Raw genomic sequence first — 23,642 nt, forward strand, 5'->3', positions numbered from 1 at the left:
GAGTTGGTGGGGAGAGGAAACCAAAGAATCTTGAAGTGTTTCTGGGAGGCAGTGTGCATAGTGTGTACCCAATTCCTGTGAACAAACAATTAGAAGGAGAAGAAGATACAGGTGGTGGCTGGGAAGTTGTTTGGCATTTAAAGACAGGGAACAGGTCGACTGAAGTTTGTCATATGCACCTGCTATGGATAAATCTAGTTGGGCGTCTGCTGGATCTCCTCTGAGTATGGTTCTGTTCCCTTCCTTCTCCCAACGACTTTCCTCTGCCTTTCCCCTCGCTCAGCTGTTTTATGATCTCCCTTTTGTTTTCTGATTTTGGACCCAAGTCTGTGAGATGCCAAGTACATTGGCTTTCTTGTGCAAACCTCTTTTAATGACTGGGCCCAAGAGGAACAAGCACAGCTTCATGACCATCTAGAGGAGAGGAAAGGAGTTTCCTGGTTCTGGAGGAGCAGAGACGAGTCTAATAAGACCCTGAGGCCTCGCGTTAGTGGGACAGTCAGAGGGAAGACAATTTGAGGGCAGGGTCATAGCGCTATCCTTAGTGCTTCCCTTCTCCGTTCCAGTAGCACTCCTCTGGACTGAGCTTCAGCTAATTGTTTTTCAGCCAGGTGCTTTTCTCTTGCAGCAGCTAATGTCTATGTGCTGGCGATGGTAGTATCAGCAGAAGATGAGGACAGCTGGGTGTCTTCAGGGTATCGGCAGTTTTGGAGCCACCAGATTACCAGAATGAGATTGATTTGGTGGATAAGAGTGAGAGCAGTAGCTCAACCAGATTAGCCTTTGCCCAAGGTTAAATGGACTGAGTGTGTGTTTGTGGACATCTCTCAGCAGATGATATATACAATCACAGAGGTCTGTCGAAAATCACCCTGCTGCTGGCTAACTGGAAAATTCATGTTCTGGGACCCATGCACTGCATGAGCCACCTGCAGTACAGACCATATGTTCTACACTTTATTTAGCTGGAGTGAGTTGAGTGGAAGCGTCATTAAAGAGCAACCCTATGTCCAGAGGTGACCTGAGGGTGGGGGACATGCAGGGTCATGTGCCCCCCAGATTTCTGCCAGGGTTTACATGCCCTGGTGGCCTGAACTCCACTGCATACCACCAGAACCTTTACATTGTTCCCCCACCTCCACTATCAACAGTTACACATCATCTCTGCCTATGGGTCAGTGAGCAGCTGTGTTCTCACTGTTCTCCTTTAGTCTCCTTTTGCTCTCTCTCCAGGGTTGGTGCCTCCTTTTCTCTCCAGTATCTAATGGCGCTGATGTTTAATGCTAAAAGGAGAGTATAGTCTGGCTCGTGTCTGTGCAACACGTGTATCTGCATGGGACCTTCCCCTTTTGCTCCATATCACTCCTCCTATAAGCACATTGCTTACACACAGCTTTGCCACTGCCCCAGGTGTCTTCCTCAGGCAGATTTCACAACATACTCAGAAAAGTCATACCACTGGCCCAGTCCAACCCCATTTAGTCACATATGGAGAGGGCAGTGTGAGAACAAGCAGCTTGGTTGAAGGGCAGGCACTGGATTTTGCTGTGTATTTGTACAGCACCTAGCACATGGCAACCTTGATCTTGACTGCATAAATAAAAGTATATAAGTAAAAGTAATAAATAAATAGCCAGCAGGTTGACAAACCCCCTATCCATTGCCAATTGGGTGATATTATTTTGTGAGAGGAAGGATGGTCTAATGGTTAGGGCACTGGCTGAGGACATGGGGTTCAAGTCTTTGCTCCTCCATGGATTTCCTGTGGGAACATGGGCAAGTCACTTAGCCTCTCTGCCTCAGTTTCCCACCTGTGCAATGGGGATAATAGCACTGCCATGCCTCCCCAGGGGTGTTGTAAGGACAAATACATTAAAAGATACTTTGAAATCTACTGATGAAAAGTTGTATCTAAGAAACAGGCACTATAATGACTGAGAATCTAGAATGCAGGTAACCACTGTCTTAAATATTAAATACTTTGGAAAAATGTGAAATAGAATTAACCTAAAATTGAGAGGACCCAAAGTACCTACCAGCATTTCTTTGCCATGCATGTCATTGTCATCTTTATTTAAAGCTACCAGATACTGCAGCATATCGCTGACAAAATGCATGTGCAATTTGCAATTATTTAATATTATTGTTTAATATTTATATAACATGGGCACCTTGATCCCCAACCAAGGTCAGGGTCTGCTGTGCTAGGCACTGAACACGCACATGCTAAGATGGCCCCTGTCCTAAAGAGCTTATCATTTAAATTGGTAAGACACAGAAGGAGGCAATGTGATTGTCGTCATTTTACTGGTGGGGGACTGAGACAGAGAGAGATCAAATGTCACAGAGTCTGTGACAGAGCCACCATTTGAACTCTGTTCTCTTGTGTCCCAGAAAGAATGCCTTAACACCAAGAGTATCTTCCCTCCCAAGTGCTAGCATACTTGGGCACAGAGAGCCCCAAACTGATATTATTATTATTATTATTTATTTATTCCCAAAGTTTGTCAGGTGCTTTCCAGTGATAAAATGAAATAAATCCTTGTCTCCAAAGAGTTTACAATGCAGGGTCCTGATCCTGTAAACATGTGCTATTCAGAGCAGTGCTAACTACCACTAGTAGATGAAGTCACTGGAACTACTCTTAGTAGCCAGCTAAATGTTCATTAGCAAGTGCTAGTAGGCCCTGTGGTAGGAGAAGACACACAAGCAAGGATATCACCTGAACCAAGCAAGAGAGGGGTGAGAAAATAATGCTGGTTATAAAAAGAGGATTTTAATAATGCTGCTCCAGAATTTAAATGGTGAAGGGCAGGCAACCCTCAAAGTAGATATAAAAGAGTCAATAATGGAGCAAGGGTGGGAGAAATAAGGGGTTGGAATGATGATTGAGTTATCAGTGGAATAATTGTCAATTAATATTTGCATCAAATTATTCCTGCACTTTCAAGAAGTCCCTGAAGCTGGCTGCGGGGTTTGTTAAATGGATTAACACTCACATTTCTGGTCTCAGCCATTTTCTCATATTTCTGAATTAAGCGAATGCAATTGAACCCTCGAATGAATAACTAACACCTGAGAGAAATTCCTTCCAGTTGTGCTCTCAGATGTACCTCTTTAAGACATCATGCTATCAGGGCAGAGGCTAAACAAGGTAGGGCTTGGTCTGGATTGGAACATGGTGCTTCCATAGGAGACCGAAGTGCTGTAACAAGTGCTGCTAGAGGATTAAAACCTAAGGTCCTAACAACTTGTGACTAGAGGCCTGAAGAGGAGGACTAATAACCTCAGTGTCCTGGCCATATTCCTCTGGGGGTAATTACCTACATGAATTTCCCTTGCAATTTCAGCTGCAAAAAGTGTTCTTAAATTCATGCCCTAACCTTCTCTGTAATGTTTCTTTTTCTTGCTAAACAATTGCAGTGTTTTCTGCTAATAGTGGCTGCATTTCAGCAGGGATGCAACAATTTCTGAGTATGCTTTGGAAAGCACTGAAAGATTCTGTGGGATGAAAGGAGCCTGCCTATGTAAGTGTGAAATTACTGTCATTGTGCCTCTGCTACAGATGTCCACTTCTGATTGGGGGAAATTGGCATCTTATGATTCTCTCGCTTGTTCTTTCTCTATCTTTATGGTTGTTTCCTGAGTATTTCTTAGACCCCATCTTCCCTCACTTCTTGCTTTTGCTCCCCTTATCACAAAGATCCCACGTTGTGGACATTAATCCTTTCATCTGAGCAGGAACCCATCAATGTTGCCTGTGATTTAGCTAGAGAGAGTTGCTCTAGGATAGTGAATGACACTTCCTTTCTCCCAGAGACTGAGTGCCCGAACCATACTCAGTGCTGTGTACAGAGCGTGAAGGACCTAGTCTGAGCATCAAACTTCTGTTCCTGCTCCCTGGTAATACATGGTGCTCCTGTAATATAAGCAGGTTGCTGATAACTAAAAGGTTGTTGTAGAATAGACCCATTTGGCATGGGTGGGGCAGAGAGCGAGTTGTGATTCCCTAACTCTCTGGGCAGATTTACCCCGGCATAGAGGCTGCTGTAATATACAGGCCAAAAGTGACCTTACAGTAGCTGTGGATTGTTGAAGTACACTGTGCTCCAGCCACACCTGCTGCTCTCCAAACACATCCCTTATGGGGCTGCTGGGGGCTGGCATAGGAGGCAGCTAGAGACACCCCAGTGCTGGTCCTAAATCCCAAGTTTTGTTTACAGGTGGTCGTTGCACCTTCTGTCTCAGATCAGTGACTGCCAGTTGGAAAAGTCATTTTTGCTGAAGCTGATTGATTGGGGAAAAAAGGCAAATTATTAGCCAGTTGTGTCCCTGAACAATGGGAAATCATGTATTAAATTGAAATAATATTAATATTGCAACTTGGTGCAGCTATTTCATGTTAATTTGATGCCTTTTTGTAATTATATCTGATTACAATTCACTTGGAACATGCTGTTCCCTTGTGCTGAAGAAGCTGGGGAGCTGCAATATGAACAAGGGACTGGGAATCGGAAGATGATCTGCTCAAGGTCACTTTTCCTTGCCTCAGTCTCTCCACCCATAAAGAGTGGGGATAATGTTACTTTGATACTTGCCCACCTCTATAAAATGGTCTGAGATTGCTGGACAGTGCTGTAGCAGGTATTCGGATTGTGAACATTCCCGGTTGAGGAAAAGAGTTTGTGTTGTGGCTAGGTCTTGTAAGTGCAGGACAATTTTGTTTTCCATTATACGTATAGTTTAGTTATGTGTCTGTGCTGAGATAGGGATAAACTGTTCTCATGCTTCAGGGTTCCATCTGGTTGCCACAGAGACCAGGAAGGGGAATCACAATTCTCTCTCCTCTGCACTATTGCACTTTGGGTTCCACTTCTCCTGATGCATCAGGCAGTGCTCAGTGGCAGAGGATTTTGGATTCTGAGAGCCAATGCTTTAACTGGCCTGGTAGTTCCTGGGACTGAATGATTCCTCAGATTGTTCGGAGAGGGAATGTGAATCCTCTATTAGGGTTGCGGGTTAGGATTTTCTGACCTAGGTTATTAATATAACTGAACTGGTTCAGACCCAGAGAACCTGAGTCTGGAAGTAATTCAGTGCTGAAGCAGGGAAGGGAAAGGCTCATAGTGATTAGAATTTGGACACGCTCTGGTTTCTCAGTGAATATTTCACTTAGTCCTAATGTGCAGATACAGAGATGGGTGATTTGCACAGAAGTGTCTTTTCTGGAGTGAACTTTGCCGTCGTTCCAACCTGCTGTGAGGAGTGTTGTGGTGTCCTCCAACCCCCCCGCCCCAGCCGTGTAGCAATCACGTAGGTCTCATTACGATTTGCCTGCAACAAGGCCGAGCAACGGTGACCAGAACAGACGTTTGGTGTGTCCCCTTGGCTACAACACGCTGGTAAGTGGCTCCTAGAAAGCATAATCTCACAGGGGGGCAGTTCACCCCACAAGCCCCTGCTCAAAACTCAGGAAAATGGCCTTTGTATGGGAAACCCAGTGGGACTCAGCGGGATGGGAATCTATCCCCCAGTTCATGGGTATGGCGAAGGACAGCTCTGGAGCCCCACAGTGGCAGATGTTCCAGAGCCACCCTTAGCCCTGTGCATCCCCTGTGTGGGAGTCTGTGGGCTTTGTGTAGGGTCTTGGCAACAAGGTGTCACCTTTGGGGGGTCCTCAATTTTCAGGGCATGCTACAGCATTCCCTTTGCCCCTCCAGCTTTTGTAAGTAAGGGGAAGAGGGGAGGGCTATGGGTGCTTAGATGTGGGTGGTGTTACTACTTTATTGCACTGATCTGGGGTCAGTTTTCTGCTAGGCGGATAGTTTGGCTTGGGTTGCTCTTGCGTTTTGTATTTATTCTGGAGTTATTTTTGTGTGTCCCCATTTTAATTCCCGTAAAGCACCCAGAGCTCTGGTTAGATGCTTGCAAAGTACATTACTAAACTGGCCTGTTTAGCCCTTTTGGCAGTTGGCCCATTTCACTCATAGGAAATGCTTTTCCCCCAAATGAAAAGCAATAAAATGATTTCAAGACAGCGCAGGTACCCAGAGAAGGTGAAATCCTGGCCCTGTCAAAGTCAGTGGGAGTTTTGTAACTGACTTCCACAGAGCCAGGATTTCACCAGGAAAAGGGCACGTATTTATCTTAAATTCTTAGATGACCTGTTATCATGAGTCAACACTGATTTGTCTTAGGAAGACCATTATAATTATATTTTGGACAGCACTGACACCATGAGAAGTCTCCCCTAGAGCAGGAATTGAAGCCAACAGCCATACGGCTGCCTTCCTAAGACCCTTTACAAGCCTGCGAGCATAAAAGGTGTGTTGGGGTGGGGTGGCAGCACCGAGCACGGCAGAGATTCTGGGCAGCTCTGCATCTGATAAGCTGGAGGGACAGGCTGCTGTAACTTAGGCCCTCAAGGCAATCTAAATTACACCAGGGGCTTCAGGGCACAAAGGTGGTTCAGACTCCCCTGGGCTGTGAGTTCTATGCTGTGCATCTCCGGTCACAGAATCTCTCTTCCCTAGTCTTCACAATAGTGGCTTTCAGAAGAGGTTGTGTGCTGCTTTCATATGTGAATCGTACTTTCTTAACCCCGCATGGATTATATGAACTGCAGCAGATGCTATGAACCAGAGCAGTGGCATGGAAGCATTTGTTCAGTTATCTAGACAAAACGCAGGACTCGTTGCTGGAAATGTGCAGCAGGTGGCAAACTGATGTGATTTGATACCTCTTCTTGAAAGGAGAGGTCATCTATTCAGACAGGTGTGATTTTTTTTTCACCCTCACAAAACTCCTAAGCACCTGAAGGAATTTTGTGACATTATTATTAAATAATATAATAGTAATTAATGTAGTGCTTATACAACCAAGCCAATTGAGCAGGGACCAAGCATGGAAAATTTCATCCCTAAGGGGGAATGTTTTCTGGAGAGTTCTGAGCATGAAAAAATAGGGGGCCATAATGGAAACTGTTGCTCAACTTTAATGATAGAGGAAGCTTGCAGTGCAACAGGTGTCTGCTATAGATCTTCAGAATGCAGAAAAATCACCTGTTTTCTCTTACTGTGTGTTTTGTTCAGATATCACAAGCCAGATTTGATTTGCCTGGTGAATGATTTGATTCTTGGAGGAGAAAATTAGAAGTAATCTTCTACCTTTGAGCTGGCATGTCCTTCATGGTCAAATTTGGCATCAGTAGCAGCAGGCCTAAGAAGGTTAGACCCATGCGGATGGCTGTGTAGACACTGGCGTGGAGGGGCCATAGCGTGTGGTGGGTGTCCATCCCATCCCTGCATTGCAGAGGAGAGGACCAGGGTGAGCTGTAGAACTAAATAAACAGCTTGACTCTTTCAGTCCAGTTTATTCTTATGTCCTTTCCAGTTTAAAAAAAAAAGAAAAAAGAAGAAGAAATATTAATGCAGTAGTAAATGGGTACTTTGTACATTGTGGAGAATGCAGTGCAGAACACTGGAGCGGACTTGGAGCTTGTAAAACTAGACTATTCAAGTTCTGTCTGGCCAGTTTAACAGCTACAGACTTACCGGTAACTCTTTGCAACATCTTACAGTCCGAGACAGGCAGACACACACATGCACTGGGTGAGCCTGAAATGACCTTGTGAAACCAACATGGGCATTTAATCCATTTCAATAAACGAGGGAACTCTGCTTTTTTTTTTTTTTTTTTTAAATAAATCTCTTCTATCTTTTTCTACTTCTGATGTTCTTTATTATCCTGGAAACATCACTCTATTGCTTTTTATATAATATTCCTATTTTATTTGTTAACATTTTTAATTAAATGAGAGGAGAGGTATTGATTTAATTTCTCAAGAAACACAGGACAAATCCTGTGAGACAGATTTTCAGGTGATGTAAATCAGACTAGTTCCACCGTAGTCAATGAATCGACATTGATTTATGCCAGTTGTGGATCTGGTCTCATATCTTTCTGCTAACATCTTTCTGACTGGATGAATTTATGGTTAAGATTAGAGCTGGGTGAATTTTTTTGAGTGAATACTTTATACACTGAAAAACACAGTTTGGGATTTGACCAAAACTATCAGGGAATGTGACACAAATTTGCTGTATAGTTTTGCCTCCCCCTACAAAATTTGGGGGTATAATTTTACAAGGGGACTTATGTACCATTTGCAAGACCAGAGAAGGAAGTCAGGCTAGATGATCACAATGGTCCCATCTGGCCTAGAATCTTATGAAGGTGATGATGCCCCCTCCCCATATCCGATAACATTGTGTTTAGAGTACTCACATGGGGTGTGGGTGTGAGACCCAGATTCAAGTCCCCATTCATCCTGATTCAGAGCATGGACTTGAACTTTGGTGAATGCCCTAATGAATGGCCCTGTGTCTATATTAATGGTGGCACTGTCGGTGCTGCCAGATCGATTCTGCAGGATCGATTGAGCGGCAGTGGAGACCTGCTCAACTGATCCAGAAGTCGACGACGTTAATCCACCCCCACAAAAAAGAGTAAAGCTGCGTCGATGGGAGGGCATTTCCCATCAGCTCAGTGTAGTGGGGACACCATGGTAAGTAGAAGTTAGGAAGTCAACGGGAGATACGCAAGCTATTCTATGTAGCTTACGTATCTCCTGTTGACTGCCACCGAATTTCGCCAGCGGTGTAGACACAGCCTGGGTTTCTGTCTCCTGCTGAAGCCGTTCCACTTTGTATAAAACACTTAAATAGTCTTTGGGCCATACAGAGACTATAGGCTGGTGGTAGGGAGACACCTGTATTTCAGTCCGTGCTCCAGTGTCTATTTATTTAGGTGCGTCATTTTAGGTTCCAAAAATGGATATACCCCAAATTAGTTGACACTTCTGTGGCTTAGGTTCCCCACTGGGGATATAAAAACTTCCCCGCATAATCACAGGGGTGTTGGGAAGGGTAAGGGCCTGGTGTGCAGGAGAGCTGTAACCCCCACAGTTCCAGTGCGAGAGCAGGCCCTGACTTCATTAATGATGACTCTGAGGCGCTCAGCTACTATGGTGATGGGCACCACAGCAAGGATTATCATTAAAAGAACACACCAATGCCTTCTGAAAATAAATACCTTAGTGCTAAGACCTTCAGGAGAAGAAGCAAAGCCAAGGAAATTGCAGGGTGAAGCTGGAATTTTAATGGATGTCAGCCGTGTGGCGTAAGCCATTGGTAGGAAGAAGTACAGGGGAAACTGATTTGGGTGCCAATTTAAGGTTAGATTTTTGCAGTGGGCTGTGAGAAACTGTCCTAAAATTAAGTTGCCAGTGTTAACATTTAATCTGTGAGTACTAAGCCAATTGCCACAATAGACAACTTGACCCTGATCTTGCGCCATTAATGCTAATGGCAAAAATTCTCATTGACTTGACTTCAGTGGTGTGGGATCAAGCTCTTAGCGGTCAGGTGATGAGGGCCATAGAAGTGCCTAGTTAGAGAGATGTTTGCATGCTTATTGCACTGGGTGCATAAATGCAGAGCAGAGAGAAAAAGAACACACTTTTAAAAGCAGCCAACCAAATGCTACCAACTGAACTTCCAAAGGCAGACCATGAGCCAAAGTTTATTTAGCGTCAGAAAGCTGCTTTGAATGACCTTATGCCACTGAGCTAATTCTGGATCTGTTGTGAATATTGGCCGGGGGCCATTGCAAGGAAGTTTTTGCCAGTAACAGTGAATGTCACCAGGACCACCCAATTCTAGTGGGGACAACTTAAAAAAGGAGAGAGGATTGTGAAAGGAAAAAAGACCGCTAAAATCAAGATGTTACCACTGAACTCACTGCATGTGGAGTCATTTTTGGGCATCTGTGGGCATTTTATATCTGACATTTTCTGATCTCATTTTGACATGATGCTTAATGTAACATCAGGTTGTGTAAGATGAACCCAGCAGGACACGTTGCTTTAGCAGAAATTGGATATAAAGTGCTATATGGATTGAAAAGTCATGAGGGAATCTAGAGCAGATGCTGGGCTATTTGGCTGAATGTCAATCCAATTTCTAAAAAGTTGCCTAATTCAGGGATACCCTAAGTGTGTCCCGAAGGCCTCATGCAGCCCATAGACTTCTAATATGTAGCTACTCTTAACTTTTAATGAGAAGGGGAGATGCACTTAGAATGCAGGTCCCGTCATGCAAAGCAGCATCTTAATCCAAGTGTGTGTCATGTGGCTGAGTTGTGTGTCACCTCTTCTGAACCCCAGAATATCCCCCTCTGGGGTATTTCTAAAGTCCAAGGGGAGACAGGTTTGACCCTATAGTCACCCTTCTTCCTTCTCCCTTTCAGCTCCATCTCTAAATGCATTTACTTAGAATGCATTAACAAAGACTTTTTAAGTGAACATCATTGAATTTCACCTCCTGCAGCACTCCAATCAATTCTGTAACTGGTAAGCTGAAAAGAAATTAGATTCCAACTGTACTTAATGTCAGAAAGCATCAATTTAAGAGATGTAAAAGCTTGAGGAAGAGGTACATTGCATATCCACACTTCCTCCAGGATTGTTGTACAGAGGGTGGCTCGGGCAGCATCCCAAGGCAGAGAGACTGAGATTCTTCCCAGGGAAGCCCAGTGCTACGGTATGCCAAATAAAGTGCAGTGCTCTTTGTAAGTGGTCTGATGTTGCAGTTACAGACGTTATTCTTCCTGTGGCAGGTGAGGAGTTGAGCGGTGCCAGCATTTTGCATAGAACCTCACCAGAAGTAGCACTTGGTGTTAACTGAATGGTCCCTTCAACACAGGCTGAGGTTTGGTTCACAAAACCACTCTCCTCTCCCATCATCACAGCACCTCCTCCATACCGCTGTTCTTTCCACTCTCCGCAAGCCCCTGGTCCTCTGCCCGAGTACTATCTTGTATGTCTCTGGTTGCCAGGGAGCCTGCTCCCCCTCCTTCTGTTGCCTCTGTTCTGAGTAGCTGCCTCTGATTTCAGGAGGTGTTTGGCAAGCTCTCCTGCAGCAAGCTCTTATGGGCACTGCCAGGTAAGGGTCTCTACCTTTCTAGCCTTTACATTGGGCTCCTAAGTGGGAAAGAAGGCAGGATGCATCTCTCCTTCCAAATGGCCTAGTGGGAACAGGAAAACATTTCAGCTGCATCCATTGTCCACTGAGCTCAGGAAGGGATTGATCATATTCCCTGCGGCTAGATTAGACTAGATACAGCATCTCTCACCCGAGCATCTCTGGACAACCTGCAAAGGTGGGTAAGCAGCACTATTTCCATGGTTGCAAAGATGGGGCACTTGAGGCACAGCGCGATTAAGTGACTTATTTAAAAATCACGAGGCAAGAGTCCTCAGAAGTCCTGGCTTCTCTGCCTGACTCTTGTGGCCCGGTCTTGCTCTGAACTGCCTATTTTCTAACTTGGTTTATTCTGCACCTGGCATGTTTTGGACTATTCATCACATAATCAGTCCCATTGGCGGAACTAAAAATTACTAGAAAGGTTTAGAAGAATAGAATCCCGGAAAGATTTGAACGGTGTCCCTTTAAAATATAAGGCTAAAATAAAATATAAGACATGCTAGCCACCATGCTACGAAGTCTTGGAATAACAGCCCTGGGAATCCACAGGCATTCTTTTAGCCACCAGAGGGCACCATAAATGTGATAAACCTACCTTGTATGAATGACTACAACTTTATACTAAATGCTATAATGCCTTTAAGGTCAATAAATGGTGTTTTCCCCGTGCAACCCAAGTTCTAGCTAAAAGGTATGGTTAGTGAAAATGAGACTTTGTTTGCTGGGTGTTTTGCTTCTTCAACAGCACCTAAGCAAGTTGTTTGTGGGAGGGTTGTACGGGAATGGAGAGGGGTTATTGTCCTGTCTGCAGGTGGTATAGGAGGAGACTGAAGTGGGAATGGGCATGAGAAGAGAGAGGAGGAGAGTTACTGGAACTGAGTCTGCTCCTCCACAAAGTCCGATGGGTTAAAATGGCTCAGGGGTGACAGAGTGAGTAGGGTCTGCGTAAAAGCACTAGAAGAAGAATATCCCAATGCTTGGCATTGTCTGAGTGATAATGATAAGCGACTACATTTGTACAGAGGAGGCAGGACTGCCTGTTGGCTAGAGTAGTGGACCTGAGAATGGATTCTCAATTGTACCCAAGGAATACTGGCTATGCCTTCAATGGGGTGCAAAGAAATCCTTTGTGTACCCCTGATGCTTTGTACCGGCCTGCTGGCCAGCATAAATTAAGAGCTACTCTTCTACCATGTCAGCTGGTCATGGCCATTGGATGAAGGGATGCACTGACCTTGCACCTGCCCCCTTTGCTCGGGGCCAGAATTAAGGGATTTTCCAATTGAGTGAGAATTCACTGGCTGGACCCACTGGCTTCCGGGTAGATTTGCACTGGCACAGCAGTGCAAAGCAGCCCTAATGGACCTGAGAACCGGGCCCTTAGGCTGTGTTCCTAGGTCTCCCATTGACTCACTTGGGCAAATATTTCATCTCTTCTGTGCCTTTAGTTTTTCCACTTTATCCAATGAGGACAGCCCCTGATCTGTCACCCCGTGGTACTGCTCAACATCGGGACGCCTCCCCTTCAAGCTGGAGGTGTGACTTCCAGCTCTAGGAGACATACCTGCACTAGCTCTGATTGAGCTAGCATGTGTAGCCATGGCGGCGTGAGTAGCAGTAAGAGCCAGCCACCCTCTGTACATCCCTAGCGTCTTGGACGGGTACGTACCTGGGATTGCTAGCCCCTCCTGCTGTTTGCGCTGCCATGGCAGCATTTCTATTTTAGTGCACTAGCTCGCTCACAGCTAGTATGAGCTGGAAATTACACCTGCAGCTTGAAGTGTAGACATACTTTGTTAGCAGATATTTGTGAAGAGTGGTGAGATTCTCAGAGGAAAAATGCCTAAGACTTTTGTCAACACACAAGTTGTACTGGTTTAACTAAAAGTTCTAAATAGAGATGGCTGGAAATTTTGTCCATGGAAAATATTGGATTTTTGGCCAAAAAAAAAAAAAAAAATCAAAACCATCAAAATATTTCAGATGAAATAGTTTGAGTTGGACATGCTTCTGTGGTGCCTCCTGGGACTTGGAGTTTGTGTGTGTCACGCTCCTCTATAGGCTGGAGTCCCTGGCAGAACTTCATCTCCCATGATGCATCATGTTTTCCCCTCTTGGGGAGGAGAGGCAGTGCATCCTGGGAATATCATGGATGTGGTGCATCATGTGAGATGACGTCTGGCTGGGGACTGGCCCATACCGGAAAATGGGGGCATGAGTTCACCACAGCAGTGGATCCAAATAGAAATATTACAGGCTTTCACAGAAAATGTTTCAATTTTGGGTATTCAGTTTTTCAACCCTAAAATAGAAATGGCAAGCAGATATTTTTCATCAAAACAACGTAGCTTAATCAGAAACCCAGTTTTCCATCAAAAAACAATTTTGCTGGCAGATTTTTGACCAGCCCTAGGTTTTAAGTAGATTTACTAAGTGGGTACAGTTGAGGGACAGCCAGCCCACACCACCTATGCAATATGGACCTGCATAGAAAGTCACTGAGCAGGGCTCTTGTCTCTGAGCTCCTGCTGTGGTTTTGAATACATTTGCTTCTTTGTGTCTTGTTAATTTCCCAATGTGCTTCCAAGCACAAAGTAGCAAATATGTCATTGTTAGCTCAAGACACGTCCAATCCAGTCCCACTTCTAACTAGGTTGTTTATCCTGAACCTAACAATATCCTGGCTGGCAACTGACTTTGCAATAAAGAGGAGGAAACTGCAGCAAATAAATGGTGCACTATGTTTCAACATATGCCTAAAATATCAACTCTGGAGGTGGTCTTGCAAGTTTTTCTAATTGTAATTGACATAGGGGAATTTTGCCAAAACCATGGAAGCAAAGCAGTTATTATTAGCTCCCTTTACAAACCTGGGAAAGATCCATCTTGGATATCCTCTCGTTGACCTTATTAACTTTCGTGTATTTAGAAGGTCATAGAGAAAAAATCATTAATATTTGGTTGGTTCAGTGCTTGAAAGTAATAAGTGTTTCCTGCTTATCAGAGTGGGTTTTGAAAGGACTTTGAATCACTTATTTGTTTATCTTTTGAAATCAATAAGCCCTTAGAAAGAAGGATTTTGTATTTTGATTTTAGATTTGGGAAAGACGTATGATCTGCTCTCTAATGAGGTTTGGGGACTCTGTGAAGGAAGCAAAAAGTCAGGAAATTCCAAAGTCCAGCTTCCAAAAGCAGTGTTAATTTGGCCAGACTGGGGTCCCATATATTTCATTGTATAACTCTTCATGACACCAACAATAGCATTAAGCTGAAAATTAGAAATAGAAAATTCTACGTTTGTAGAATATACAGGGTGCTGGATTAAAGACCAGATCTTGTAAACATGATTGGGCATAGTAAGGACTTTAGTGCATTGCTTACATACTTAAACAGGTGCATAGGTGTTTGCAAACTCATGGCATAAGTGTGAGCAGGGTTGATCTCTAGTGTTTGTAGTCAGAATGCTGACTTTGTTGCACTTCATGCCTATTTCCTTGACTTTCTTAACTCTGAAACCTTAATGTCGCATTAACAGATTTTTTTCATTCATTTAATATGAACATGATCTATAATCCTTAATATTAATTACTAATTAGAAAAGCTACTTAAGTAAAAATCCTTTGGTTGTTTAAAGGTGGACTGCACAAAGCATGTGAGAAGATACTGTAGTATACAATCCTGTATTGTCTAGAGATGGGTAATGGCATCTCTAGTTTCTATGATTGTTTGTTTGAAATCAGGTTTGGGTTGAGTGGCCACAGTCTGGGTCTTTAGACAGGTGAAACAAAGGAAGCAGCTCTATGCATGGGTGAAGAGAGAAATTTCCCATGTTCAAAACTGCACGCATTTCTGGCGGAGCATTTGGGATACATCACTCTTTCAAATGCTCACTGGTTTTCTAGCAGGGATATGATTTAATCCCACACACAAACTTTTATACTGCTAGTTATATTTTTACGATGGCTTTGTAGCTGTGTATTATTCCTGAAAGATGTGATGATAGTACTGTTAAATGTGTACGGGACTGCTTACAAAGAAAAATAATGCAACAATAATATATGAAGCCTGAACGTGATACTATCCATTTTAGTTACCATGATTTTATGGAAAATCAACAATTGGAAGTACAGTTGGTTGGAAAGATCTACTTCTAGCTACTATGAGCTGCTGAAGTTATCCTTCATAGAGAGCATATTAGTGGAAAACTATTGTTAGACAGTGCTCACTAGTCTTGGAAAATGAAATAAACACAAAATCCACAGCACAATGTTAGAGGGGATATACTGCTGCTGCATATTCCCTGTGACACAGGGAATCATCTTTCAGTCTTCTGGACTTGTCCCATATTGAAAGGTTTCTGATCTGGTGTTAGAAAAGGATGCAAGAGTTATTTCAGCGGCTATATCCCCCTACATCCCTATTATTACAATGATAGGAAAATGTCCTGATTTGCCAACATTAAACAAGGGTTTAGAATGTGTTTTTTGTCCCTGCGGACAACATTGCAGTTCGGCCTGATCCTTCAAACACTTACATGTGAACTTACCTTTATACATGTGAGCAGCCCTGCTGAGTTCGATGGGACTACTCACTTAACTTTGTACCCGAAATCCAAAGTGGGAAAGGCTCCCCCTGACTCTATGGGGTTTCCATGGGATCAAGCCCTTGACGTGTGACGGTTAGCAGGCTCAGGGCCTATGGTTGCCAAATGAAATAACACCTGTGGAAATGGGGTTGATGAGAAGAAAAGAGAAATGTCCATCATTTTAAATGTGATCTTTCAATATACAGCAATAACCAATTATAATGAGAAAGGGAAGCTCTGAATTTTGGTTAAGAAGGAGAATAAAACTCCTAGTTTTCAAGAGTGGTTCGTAACAGAGAGATACATTTCCATTGTTCTATTTGCGATTGCAATACACACACTCTTTTTGGGGCGGGGGAGGCACTTGGCTTTAGGTGACCTGCTGGTCTGAGTTTTGGTGATCAGTTACGTACATCAGCAAGCCAATGTTACAGATTTTCTTTTATGAAATAGAATCTCTCTAGGATGGTCTACAAAACCGCACCCTCTTGTCACTATAAAACGTGCTAGATGAAGTAGTATGTTTTGTGGTGCTGGGATACCCTGAGAGTGGCTTTCAGCAATGAACAAAGGTTTTATTTTATTAAATGAACAATGCGTGACATTGTTTGTTTTGTTGATAATACTGATATTCAGTTCTGTGGGCCAGATTCAATCCAAAGTGGTGCAGCTAATTCACCCTGGCCTTGATTCAACAAAGCATCCCTTTTCAGTTAAGCATTTATCCCAGTGACTTCAGTGGTTCAGTGCTTTTCCTGAATCAGGGCCCCTCTGTCCAAGGGGAGGTTTGGCCAAAGGGGAAGAGCAGGTAGTGCTATCTCTGCCTACACCCCTTCAAGGCTTCTGCCCCGGGAGAGCAGCTTTAAATGTATGTCTTCACTCAGTGAACTTGAATTGCCGATGCTCAAAGAGCTCCTCTTCAATTAGCTCGTGTGAGAAGGGCCCCGCTGTGAAGCAACACTTCAGCTGCACAGGGTGTGTGTGCTGTAAATTGTGTAGCCTCTCACCAAGGTGTGGCTCAAGCCTCTTGCTTGGGGCTTGCTGTGTTATGGGGAGCAGCTTCTCTCTTCAGAGGTGTTGGATCCTCCTGGGTTCTCTGTAGTGATGTCTGGTGCTTCCACCCAAGGTGACTCCCCTTCACTGTGACACAAGGGGAAAAGGACAGTGCTAGGCAAGGAGTATAAAAACCAGTACACAAGAAACAATGGAGTACATCAGCACATATCCCAGCAAAGAAACGATGCACCCAAAAGAAACAATCAAACAAAGGGGGACTTCACTGGGAGGCGGAAAATAGGCTCTGGGGAAGGAAAGGGGTAGGGTTAACTAATGCTTTAACATCACCTCAACATGTTTCCCATCTCCCAACACTCACCACTCTTCCCAGCTCTCCCTGGGCACCTCCCAGCAGATGGCATGCTGAGACTGAGCCCAGAGAGGAGTGTGGTGTTTGGCTTACACAAACCTGGTCTCCTTACAGCATCTTTGCCCTTGGGTGGGGCAGGGTCCTCTCCTGGCTCCCTGGGCTAGAGTCCTATGAAGGGAAACCACAGGCTCTCAGTAGCTGGCACCAGGTTGGATTTCTATCACTCTGGATGCTTGTCTCTCCAGGGCTGGCACTGCCTACCCCATGCACTAGATCTCACAACAGGTCAGAAATCCCCTTTTTGGGGAGAGGGAGTTAATCCGAGACTCCCTTGTCTGTTCTGGTTCTCTCATTGCTCCCTCCACGCTCTGTCTCAGAGTCAGGCTGAGTAGCCCTGGTTTATCACTGGCCCAGCAAACTTCTTGGACTTATCAACCCATGTGGAAGCCTTCCTATTGTCCTCAGCTGGAGTTTCTAGTCCATTTTGTCCCCGCCCCTGACTCCAAGGATGCATAAAATGGTAATCTGCAGAGTGAGACCCACAGAAGCTCAGCCCAAATGGGGGTTACAGTTGTACTAACAAGTGGTAGCCTATACCTGCTGATGGGTGGGCCAACTCAAGATAAAAGCATCAGCCCACTCAGATTAAGGGTTTGTATGTGTGGATGGGACTCACAATAATCCTGCAATGAAAACAAGTTTTAAATTGTAGTGGAGCGCTTGCTGAAGGAGGCTATGGCAGTGGCAAGCCACTTAACTCTTTCTGTTGGAGTTTCTGCATCATTTCATTCCAGGAGTGCTGTGAGGATTAATTGGCTGAAGAGTACTAGGGAAAGGCCCCAATCTTGCAATCTACTATGTGCAGACTGATCCTTACGCCCATGCAGAGTCTTATTACAATCAAGATGATTCCATATGCGCACAAGGGTCTGCCCATGCAGTTCACACTGCAGGGAGGGTGCCCCAGTGTTATCATTATTCAGTACAGAGATAATTTTAAACCTGGATTTAATTCATCTGATATTTTGTATTTATTAGAAACAGCTCCCATCTTCCTCCTCTAAATCTGAGAGAAGAACTGCTCTAAGGCAGTAATGACTAAGGCCCTAATCCTTTGAAGATTGATGCAAGTACTTAAATTTAACCTCAGTGACTAATCCCATTGACTATAGGACTATCAATCTGACTACCCACAGTGCATACAATTTCTCATGTATTAATCTCTGCAGGATCAGGGACTATAATGTACCCAATGAGCAGTATGCACTGTCTTAGGAGACTGGGAAGCAGTTATAGTTCTTCTGGTCATGTGAATTTGTGGGCTAGTGAATGGGGGAAACACGCTACTGATGCAGAAATCAAATTTAGCCAGGGTATAGCAGGGGTGAAGCTATGGCAACCTAATAGGTACTTCTGTGCGATGGTACCATCCAAATTTGGCTTTGCAGATTTGTGGCCTTTGACTTGAAGCCCCACAACCCCTGCCCAAATCCCACCTTTTTATGGTTTTCTTAGAAAAATGTGCAACTCATTAACATGTGGCGAAAGCAGTGTGACAGTGTCATCTGGATTGTAAAAATCTGTTTTAAATTCTAATATTATGGAGCTAAGGTCTTACCTGCAAATACCATTCCTTTTGTGGTCTGAGGCAGATCGCCAACAATATTTGAACATCTCTTTTTTGGCAGTTTAATTTCCTTTGTTAGAAGTTTCATTGGGGGGGGATGCGTGCGTGTTGGAAAGGGGGAGTAAGAAGAAAGGGAAATGGGCTATTGACATTACAGACCTAATCCCGCTCACTTTGCTCTCTCACACAGCCCCAATGATTTAGGTGGGTCTGATGATCTTCTTCAGGGCGGGAGGATCCTTTAACCTCCTGTCCTGTACAGCATGTGGGATGGGCCTGCTATTCTGCTATTCCTTCATTATCTGCAGGATGTTGCTGCTTGCTGTTCCATTTTCTGAGAGGGAATTATTGCTATGATTAATTGAACAATTCCTGCCCTTCACTGAGTTTGTCACCTTGAGTGTGTTGATAGACAATTACTATGTCTCCTCGGATCCTCTTTTCTGTAGTCTGTGTACATTTAACTCCCACAGTCCCCTCTTAGATCTCTTGTCTCTCCATCATAAATCAAAGTGGCTGCTTTCTGAAGACCTGGGATGCAAATATCATAATTCCAGAGTTTAACAAGGGCACAAAAGTTGATCCTGCCTTTTATAGATCCATGACCTTCATTGATGTTGCAGCTACACTGAATAAAAGGTTTTTGTTGATTAAGTTGCTCAGTGAGGGGCTGAGTTTAGAGAAGGATAGACCATTTTTAAAAACACTTTCTCCTGCTACTGATCAGTTTCCACCAATGTGATAAATGTGCAAGAATTTGAAAGCAAAAGTTCTTTTCGGGGTCTGATTTTCAGGCGGCATTTGACTTGCTAGCTAGGAATCTGCACTGTTGCAAGATGACAGAAGCAGGGACTGAAGTGGGTCTGGGTTTACTTCGTGTGGCCACTCATTCCTGTATGTGTCTCAGACTGGAATGGGACAGAATTGGGACTTGCCTACCCCTTTTCCTTTGTGAGTAGCAACCCCCTGATGCATATTTGCTCCGTTTCTCTTTGATTTATTCATGAATTCCACTGTTCCCAAGCTAGAAGGACCAGAATTTTATGGACCAAATATATTAGGCACAGAAGTAGCAATTCTCCTTTAGGTAAAAGTCACTTCATTGCAGAGGGCCTGCGCAATGCCTGACCATCACTAATTCCCACTTGAGTCCTATTTTGTTGTGAATTCCAGCCCCATATGCAGGTGGTGCACAGTTTAGTTCATTAGATCCTATTGAACACCAGAGACTTTAGCCAATAAACTTTGAAATTTTAGTTTGGCCAAGACAAAAAATGCTCAGCATTTTAAAATAGGTTTTTTTTAGAGGCTCAGGAATTCTTTATTTCTTTTGCTTGGTGGACGATAATATGCCAGACTTTCATAATTTATTACCATTTGAGTGTAATCTGCCACCAAAATATAGTCTAAATCCCAAGGGAAGAATGAAACAGAAGGTAAAAAGGCTCATATAGGTGTCATTAGATTTAGATAACAGCTTATTTTTTGTTCTATGCCAGCTACTTTGCAGGTATTTGGAACTTGAATTAATGCAAGTATGTTATCTGGGGCTGAAGTGTTAGTGGGCATTGATGATACTTCCTCTCTGGAACCCTTTCAGAAAGGACTTCTCAAGAAAGCTCTTGGTAGACTAGTCCTCTGATATATACTGAGTTGGGATGTCTCTCACTGGAGGCAAAAATGCTACATGCTAGATCTCCAGAAAGGTGTCTGCTGGCAAAGGAAACTGGTAGTTCTTTAGAGCTGCAGTTAACTAAAGTTAATCCTACTCAATGATCCAAAGGCCATAAAAATGGCTAAGCTGAGGAACCCTGATAAAGGCTTATTCTGAAAAGCCCAGCTGTTGCTTTCTGGTCCCAGTGGCCTTGTTCTCAGATAGCCAGTTGAGCTGGGCAGCTCAGGCAGGTGCACAAGAATAGACCTGATGCAATCAACGGACTCCACTTTAATTTGGCAGAACTGTTTAAAGTGTTACTCTTAAAAGTAGCTATGTAAAAATGGCACCTTCTAACTCAACAGATTTTCTCCCTGTGTGTATTTAGAGCCAGTTCTATTGACTGTAGTGACAAAAATCGGGTTTTCTTCCTTTTTACTGCAGAACCAGCACAGCTATTAGAGCTGGAGCTGGGATTCTTCCTGGTGTATTATCAACAGAATGATCTACTCTGTTCCAATTCCACATCCAAGCACTCAGACTTGTGTAAGCCCTTGGGCAGTGGTGGAGCCTACCCAGAGTGTCAGAGGGCATCATTTGAAGACCAGGGCATTGCAAAGGTTTAAATCAGGACATAATTAAGCCTGCTGAAGACCAGGGCATTGCAAAGGTTTAAATCAGGACATAATTAAGCCTGCTGAAGCTTTTATTACTGAAAACAATACATGAGAAGAAAGAAACCCAGTTTCTTTGTCAGCACATAGGTATAACTTCACTTTAAGCACCTGACACTGCAGCCTTTATTCACATGAGTCCCAATGAAGTCAAGCCACAGTAGGTTAATTCTGAGACGCGTTCTTTGGCGGGCTTGGTTTGTCATCTTTGTAGGCAAGATGCAGTATCCATTTCATGGTCTGTTTTCTCTCTGTCTTCATCAGATGTTCGTTGCCGAGGAGAATGTGGACTTTCGGATACACGTGGAGAATCAAACACGAATAAGGGATGATGTAAGCAGGAAGCAGCTGAGACTCTACCAGCTGTACAGCAGGACGAGTGGGAAGCACATCCAAGTTCTAGGCAGGAGGATCAGTGCCAAGGGGGAAGATGGAGACAAATATGGTAAGAATATTAACCAAGACCCATCAGGGTCCAGAAAAAAGATTTGAAATTAATGTGTTTGAATGAGAACAAATGGAAAGAAGGAATGAGCAGCAAAATCCAAAGGGTAAGAGAAAAATGCTTGAAGGTTAAGAACATAGGATTGGCCATATCAGACCAGGCCATTTGTACTTCAGATTCTCCAGCAGTGGCCAGTCGCTGATGCTTCAGAGGACGGGGATGCTCCAGCTATCCTGTTGTGTAGCATGGTAGAGAAAGAGGAATGCTTTCTGTGCCATGCAGGTGAGCTGTTTACAATACGTAACAGGAGATGAGAACCGTGTTTTTTGTGTTGTTTTAAAAAACCCCTCAAACTCTCCCAAAGTTGCTGTTTGTGAGTGCTGTTACAATCTGAACCTTTTGCTCAGGTTCACTGGTGTTGGCCCATTTTTGTTCCAAAAGTTCTCAAGCATTGAGTGAATCTGGACTGACTCGTGAGTGAATGCTCTTCCTCATCTTGGGTTCTGTGGAGGGATTCGTTGTTTGAGCGGAAATTAAGCAGATCTCAAAAGTTTTGGCTGATTTTTTGCTTTGGGTTTAAGGGTTGTTTGAATCCAAAAACTCAAATTGAAACACAGGCACATGTGAACCCCAGATGAGCTGAAAGAAACAAACAAATTTAGTGAGCCTTCTTCAGAATGAACTGGGTGCACTTCCCACAGCCTTGCACTAGATTGGGCTACCGGTATTTTAACTTACACAAGGGGAGCATCATAAAAATATTGCTGTGAAATTGAATTAGAAAAACTGTTTGTTCTTGGAAACCCTTTGAGATGTCTTTGGCAAAGATGCTTCCAATCAAGTTGGTGCAGACCCTTCACTAGAAGGGATTTAGGGTTGGATACTGTAAAGTACTGAGCACTTCTCCCAACTCCCACTCAAAGAATTTGGAGTCAAGAGGATTGAGCATCTTGCAGCATCAGGGAATTAAGGAGCCCATCTAGTGGGTCCAGTAGGTCCAATGTCCCAGTTTCCTGTGAATGCACCAGTCAGTCTAGCGAAACATACAACTGTGTCCTATTTTAAAAAAAAAAAAAAAAAAAAAGGAAATGTTTTATGAAACCTCATCTGTCTAATCCCACTTCTCTCTCTCTTCTGAACACTGCATGTTGCACCTCATTGACTGTTGCCCTATGGTTTGGCCCATAGGGCAATATGTCACTGCAGAAGTTCATGAGCATCTATTGCCTCTGACTGTGTGAGATGTGGATTTCACATACAAGCATTGGGATGTGGGGTTTTGAAAACGATTCCCTCTCAGGAAATTGCAAGCATTAACATGTAGTACATGCCTGGCATAGAGGTGTGCCACTCAGAGGCAGCCTCTGCCAGTGTGCAAGGAACATATAAAGCAGGACAGGAGAAGGCCTGTGTGCTAGTTGTGTCATTGAAGAAATAGTGCAGAAATAGCAGATCTGTCTGAAAACGACACCTCTGGTATTGCCAAAGCTCTTGTTTGTTCTGCAGCATGCCCTTTACGTAGCTAAGAGAGGCCTGGCAGGTCAGCTTCTAGATATTGCCCTTTGCTTTCCCCCCATTTCTAAGTAATATGGGAGTGAAGAATACCACGTGGTTGTTGATTTCAGGCCACAGTGAATGGCAACCTGGAGTCTCTGCCCTTTTGGGGTCCCCTCCCGTCACGCACGGAGGCACCCCTCACCCAATGACCTGCTGCAGCCCACCCCATGAAAGCCCAATACGTTCTCTGTTGCTGAAACCCTTCCGCCCACTCCCAATAACAGCTCTTTAAACCCATCTAGTGCAGTTGCTAAAACCCTCTTGCATCATCCTAATAACAGGCCTCCCTGATCTGCCCCCCTGTAAACCCCTCCCACCTCTAGACCTGCTGTCAGGGTTATGGAGAAACATGGCACAGGGGCACTCAAACATAACAATCAGTGCGACAGTGAGTTGGGCCTTAGAACCAGGCTGTGGCCCCTGCATTGCCAGTAGCTGTGATAATGGAGCGGGGAGAGGTCAGAGACACGGAAGCGGAAAACCATCTGTGCGACAGCCAACGCTGACTACCAAGGCGATGACATAGAATTAATTATTCTCAAGAAATGCCCCCAGAAGCTTTATTAAGGCATCTCCTCTGATCAGGACCCAGGACAGACCAAACCCAGGACCCTGGATCTGCACTTTAGAGCCGGATCTGGATGTTGTAGGTCAGGTGTCTCTCTAACACAGAGTCAGGAGGACACCTT

At 44.1% G+C, this 23,642-nt stretch overlaps 1 protein-coding gene across 6 annotated transcripts in view; it reads left to right on the forward strand.

Annotated features, from left to right (window-relative positions):
* FGF18 (fibroblast growth factor 18) overlaps positions 1-23,642 on the forward strand; it is a 105,364-nt gene that overhangs the window by 27,267 nt on the left and 54,455 nt on the right. For 3 of the 6 annotated variants that reach the window (XM_067566354.1, XM_067566353.1, XM_067566358.1), the window contains one exon: positions 21,216-21,396. In XM_067566354.1, the coding sequence (XP_067422455.1) occupies positions 21,216-21,396 (181 nt within the window). Of the gene's footprint in view, positions 1-3,175; positions 3,316-3,423; positions 3,528-7,158; positions 7,327-21,215; positions 21,397-23,642 lie in introns of those variants that run through there. The other 3 variants (XM_067566356.1, XM_067566357.1, XM_067566359.1) reach the window with 3 other exon arrangements.

This window comes from Emydura macquarii, unplaced genomic scaffold (assembly GCF_026122565.2).
Source record: "Emydura macquarii macquarii isolate MOO-44397 ecotype Brisbane River unplaced genomic scaffold, CSIRO-AGI_Emac_v2 contig_2768, whole genome shotgun sequence".
Lineage (NCBI taxonomy): Eukaryota > Metazoa > Chordata > Testudines > Chelidae > Emydura > Emydura macquarii.